A 3,915-nucleotide genomic window follows, 5' to 3' on the forward strand; every position below is an offset into this window, starting at 1 on the left:
TGCTTTTCAATGATAATTGCTTCTTCCCTTTGCCATATTGGCTTATAAAAGGTTTCATAGGAACACTCTACTTTTGGATGGTGAGGGATACTTGTATTTGGGATAGGTTGTTAGACTTATTCTAAAACCAATGATACATCTATCAGGAAAGTCTAACTTTTTTCACATAGGAATCCCATTTTATCATTACAATAAGTATAATTTTTTTAAAAAATTACACTGCCTGTTGAAGTCCAGGGAATTAAAGCATCAGTGGTCAGTTTAGGTACCACTACCAGGGGTGGGGAGAAAATATATCCTCCAAATACTCAGAGTGAGGGCTAAAAGACCATTGAAAGTACTTATACTTCCCCCGCTTATTCTTCATTAGAACCTGGAAGTATGACACATCATGGATTCACAAATTTTGACTAATTCTCATTCTGAACAGGACATTTCTCAGAGCAAGTTTCATGTCCCTATTACGAAGACTATAGATGAGGGGATTAAAGAGAGGAGTCATTACTGAATATACCAGTGTGAGGATCTTCTGCATCAAAGTCGTGATGCCATATGTAGGGCTCACATACATTATCATGACTGTCCCATAGAAAAGACACACCACAACTAAATGAGAACCACAGGTGGAAAAGGCCTTTCTCCGGCCAGCCGCAGAAGGGACCTGCAAAACAGCTCTGAGCAACAGGGTATAGGATCGAAGAATGTATGTAATAGTGAAAAAAAGGACAAGGGAGCTCTCAGTATAGAAAATAATTTCAGTAATGGGAGCTGGAACGCAGGACAGAGCCATCAGTGGGTCCATGTCACAGAGGAAGTGATCAATGATATTGGGTCCACAGAAGGGGAGTTGGGAGATGAAGAAAATAGGGATTGGGTAGCCAAGGAATCCAGTGAGCCAGCAGAGAGACACCAGTATTCTACAGAGCTTCCCAGTCATGATGGTGGGGTAGTGTAGTGGGTGACAGATGGCCAGGTACCGATCGTAAGCCATGATTGCCAGGAAGAGACATTCAGTTGTGCCGAGGGAAAAGAAGAAGTAGAACTGGAGGAAGCAGCCATACAATGATACAGCCTTGGTTTTGGAGAGAATGTTCGCTAGCATGTTCGGAACAGTGGAGGAGACATACCAGATCTCAAGGAAGGCAAAGTTTCCCAGCAGAAAGTACATGGGTGTGTGCAGTCGAGGGTCCCATCTCACTGCACAGACAATGGCTCCGTTCCCCAGCAAGGTCAAGATGTAAATAACCAAAAAGAGTGCGAAGAGGAAAATCTGTATCTCCCAGCAACCAGGGAATCCAAGGAGAACAAACTCAGTCACAATGTGTGTTGCTGACCTGTTCATGGGTCTCAAATCTGTGAAGAAGAAAGACATGAGTGTAACCCAAGTTGCTTGGCTTCCTAACTCTCTCAAGGACTTTATTGAGAAGGCAACTTAAGCTCTACAGGACATTAGAAAATATATTTTGAGACCAGGTGGGACTAGATGCCACTTTATTTTGAATCGATTGTGGTTCTAAATCTCAGTATTATTTTGCTAGGATTCAATGCAGCAAGAATTTTCCACACCAGTGGTACAAACAAACAAATGTCTTTGTTTTTGCTTTGATCCTTATGAAGACCTTTTCTGATTTTGGTTTGTTTTTCTAAAGTTCATTAAGGGTCTTCATGCACGAACTCATCCACTTTCTCTGATTCAGCTTACATTTTTAAAAATGTATGAAATTTGGTTAAACCCTTTGGCAGCAGAACAGACTTAGTTGAATAACACATGGAGATAAAACTTACTTCAGGACTCTAGATTTTTGCAGTAGTCTAATCAACTGAACCGATTGTCACAGACATCACTATGCTGAAGACTCAAGACTGTTCGTAAATTTTCCTCGAAATAAATTCTTTTAAAGTTTAATCACTTTAAATATAACTTTTGAGAGACACCAAAAAAATGTACAGAAAACCAAGCATGTGAAAAAATTTTTGCTCTAAAGAAGTGAGAAAATTATTTTTTGAATATCTCTATTTGGAAGAGTTTATTTTCATGTTTTTTACACCTAATAAATAAAAATGAACTATCTTATTTTCATATTCAGAATCTGCCTAAATAAAATAAAGAAATGATGTTTTCAAGACAGGTTTATTTAATATGTATTTTGGGTGATAAAAAGAAAGGGATCTGAAATTAAGTGGGGTTTTATCTACAATTTTGTTTTATAGAATTAATTTTGTTCTTTAAAAGGGAAGAGAGGACCTTTTCAAATATTTGGACAGGCAGATACTTTTTAGTTGTATTTAAGAATTTTTATTTAAGAATTATCAAAAATATACTATTTTTTTGTGTTTAAACAACAGAGTAATCTTGCAATTGATTAATATTAAAAAGTATTGTTTAAGAGCCTTAAAATGTTTGTTTTGATATTGAGTTTTCTTGTTAAGTTCTGAAATCTTGTTTTGTATGTTAGAGTTCATCAGTTATAACTTTGTCTGGAATGGAAGATAAAGAAATTTGAAAAGCAAAGAAGAAAAGAGGAGAAACCAAGATTTGGGCTTCAATATCACTAGTCCCCTGTTGATGATTTTTAAAGAAGCAGAAAAAAGGTGGTGGAGCATCCAAATTCTAAGTTGTCTAGTTTTACAATCAATGCCAAATTCAAAGGCATTTATTTATCACCTTCCCTGATTAAGGTGTTCAATAGAGAATTTCTAGATTGTTATGACTGTTATTTACAAAGTCTAAATAAATCACTCCCTGCTGCGGGTCAGTAAGTAAATCTAGGCTCAGAGATTTAAACCAGGAACCATATTCATGGTGCTTCCTGTCCTCTCTGAAAAAGTGAGCCATGCCTGTTAATGTGAATAACTTTTCAGGACATTGTCCATTGTACATCGACAACTTCACGCCACTCTATCTTTTTTTTTTTTTTTTTTATCATCATACCCTATAAGATTTATTAGCAGCAATATTATTTTTCCTGTAGTCTTTAGTGAAATTATAGATAAGTAATGAGATCATCAAAGGATGAGGAGCTAAATGGAAAGGCCAGAGTAATCAATTTTAATTTTAAGCATTAACAGAATAAACTGACTCCATCAAGTTCTGCATAACTCCGCCCTCTGAAGTGTCTAAAATTACTTGCTGGGAATAGTTAGGATTTTAGAATGGAACATCCACCATTTTATGCCATAGCATACTGTTTCTCATGCTTTTGGCATTCGTAAATCATTACATGAACTACTATGCTTGGGAACCAGCTCTTTCATACATTCCTTTCCAATGCAAGAAAGCAACTAATTAACTAATTAATTCACCAGTCTCACCAGTCTACCCACCTCAAGAATAGTAACTTGATTAAATAGCCTCCTTCCAAATGTGCCTCAATTGGTATACTATCTTCTCAGGTAAACTGAGAGGAGAATATTCCACCTTATTACTTCTGAAAAGTGAGATTGTTTCAGAAAGATGGCCCCTAATAATTATAAAATCATAGAATTGGGGAAAGTGGTGCAGCTGATCTATTCTACTTCTTTTCATGGATAAGCTACCCAGAGGGAGCACGACTTTCCACCCAATGAACATTAAGTGTACTGTATTCACATATGAAACATTATGCTATACTACTACAGAGGAACAATGACTAATCAGATTTATAAAGTCAAAGGCACTCGGTAGTATATCACAGCAGTGGATGTAATGTGAACAATTACTCCCTTTTCTCTTACATACGATGATGGTTTTCCTGATTCAGCTTGGAGAGAGGGGAAGGTTCAGTGGTGCTGATCTTAAAGGTATCTCCTCTTCATTGGCTCTAATGAGGAAAATTCCAGGTGAGGGCATCATGTGTGGTTCCCTGGACTGCCTTCACTTCTGGAGGTTCCAGAGGTGTTTTCTAGGAGTTTGCTGCGATATTTAACACATGAAGC

General features: G+C 37.1%; 1 protein-coding gene across 1 annotated transcript; it reads right to left on the bottom strand.

Annotated features, from left to right (window-relative positions):
• Nucleotides 1-361: 361 nt before the first annotated feature.
• LOC107517603 (olfactory receptor 11H4) lies at nt 362-1,545 on the bottom strand. Its single transcript, XM_016158511.2, has one exon. It carries the CDS (start codon nt 1,370-1,372, stop codon nt 398-400), a length of 975 nt encoding a protein of 324 aa, XP_016013997.2. The 5' UTR covers nt 1,373-1,545; the 3' UTR covers nt 362-397.
• Between the last annotated feature and the right edge of the window lie 2,370 nt (nt 1,546-3,915).

This window comes from Rousettus aegyptiacus, unplaced genomic scaffold (genome assembly GCF_014176215.1).
Source record: "Rousettus aegyptiacus isolate mRouAeg1 unplaced genomic scaffold, mRouAeg1.p scaffold_m13_p_3, whole genome shotgun sequence".
In the NCBI taxonomy this organism is placed as follows: domain Eukaryota; kingdom Metazoa; phylum Chordata; class Mammalia; order Chiroptera; family Pteropodidae; genus Rousettus; species Rousettus aegyptiacus.

Coding starts and splice junctions, on each gene's coding strand:
- LOC107517603 (XM_016158511.2), bottom strand. CDS start 1,372: ATGTCTTTCTTCTTCACAGATTTGAGACCCATGAACAGGTCAGCAACA.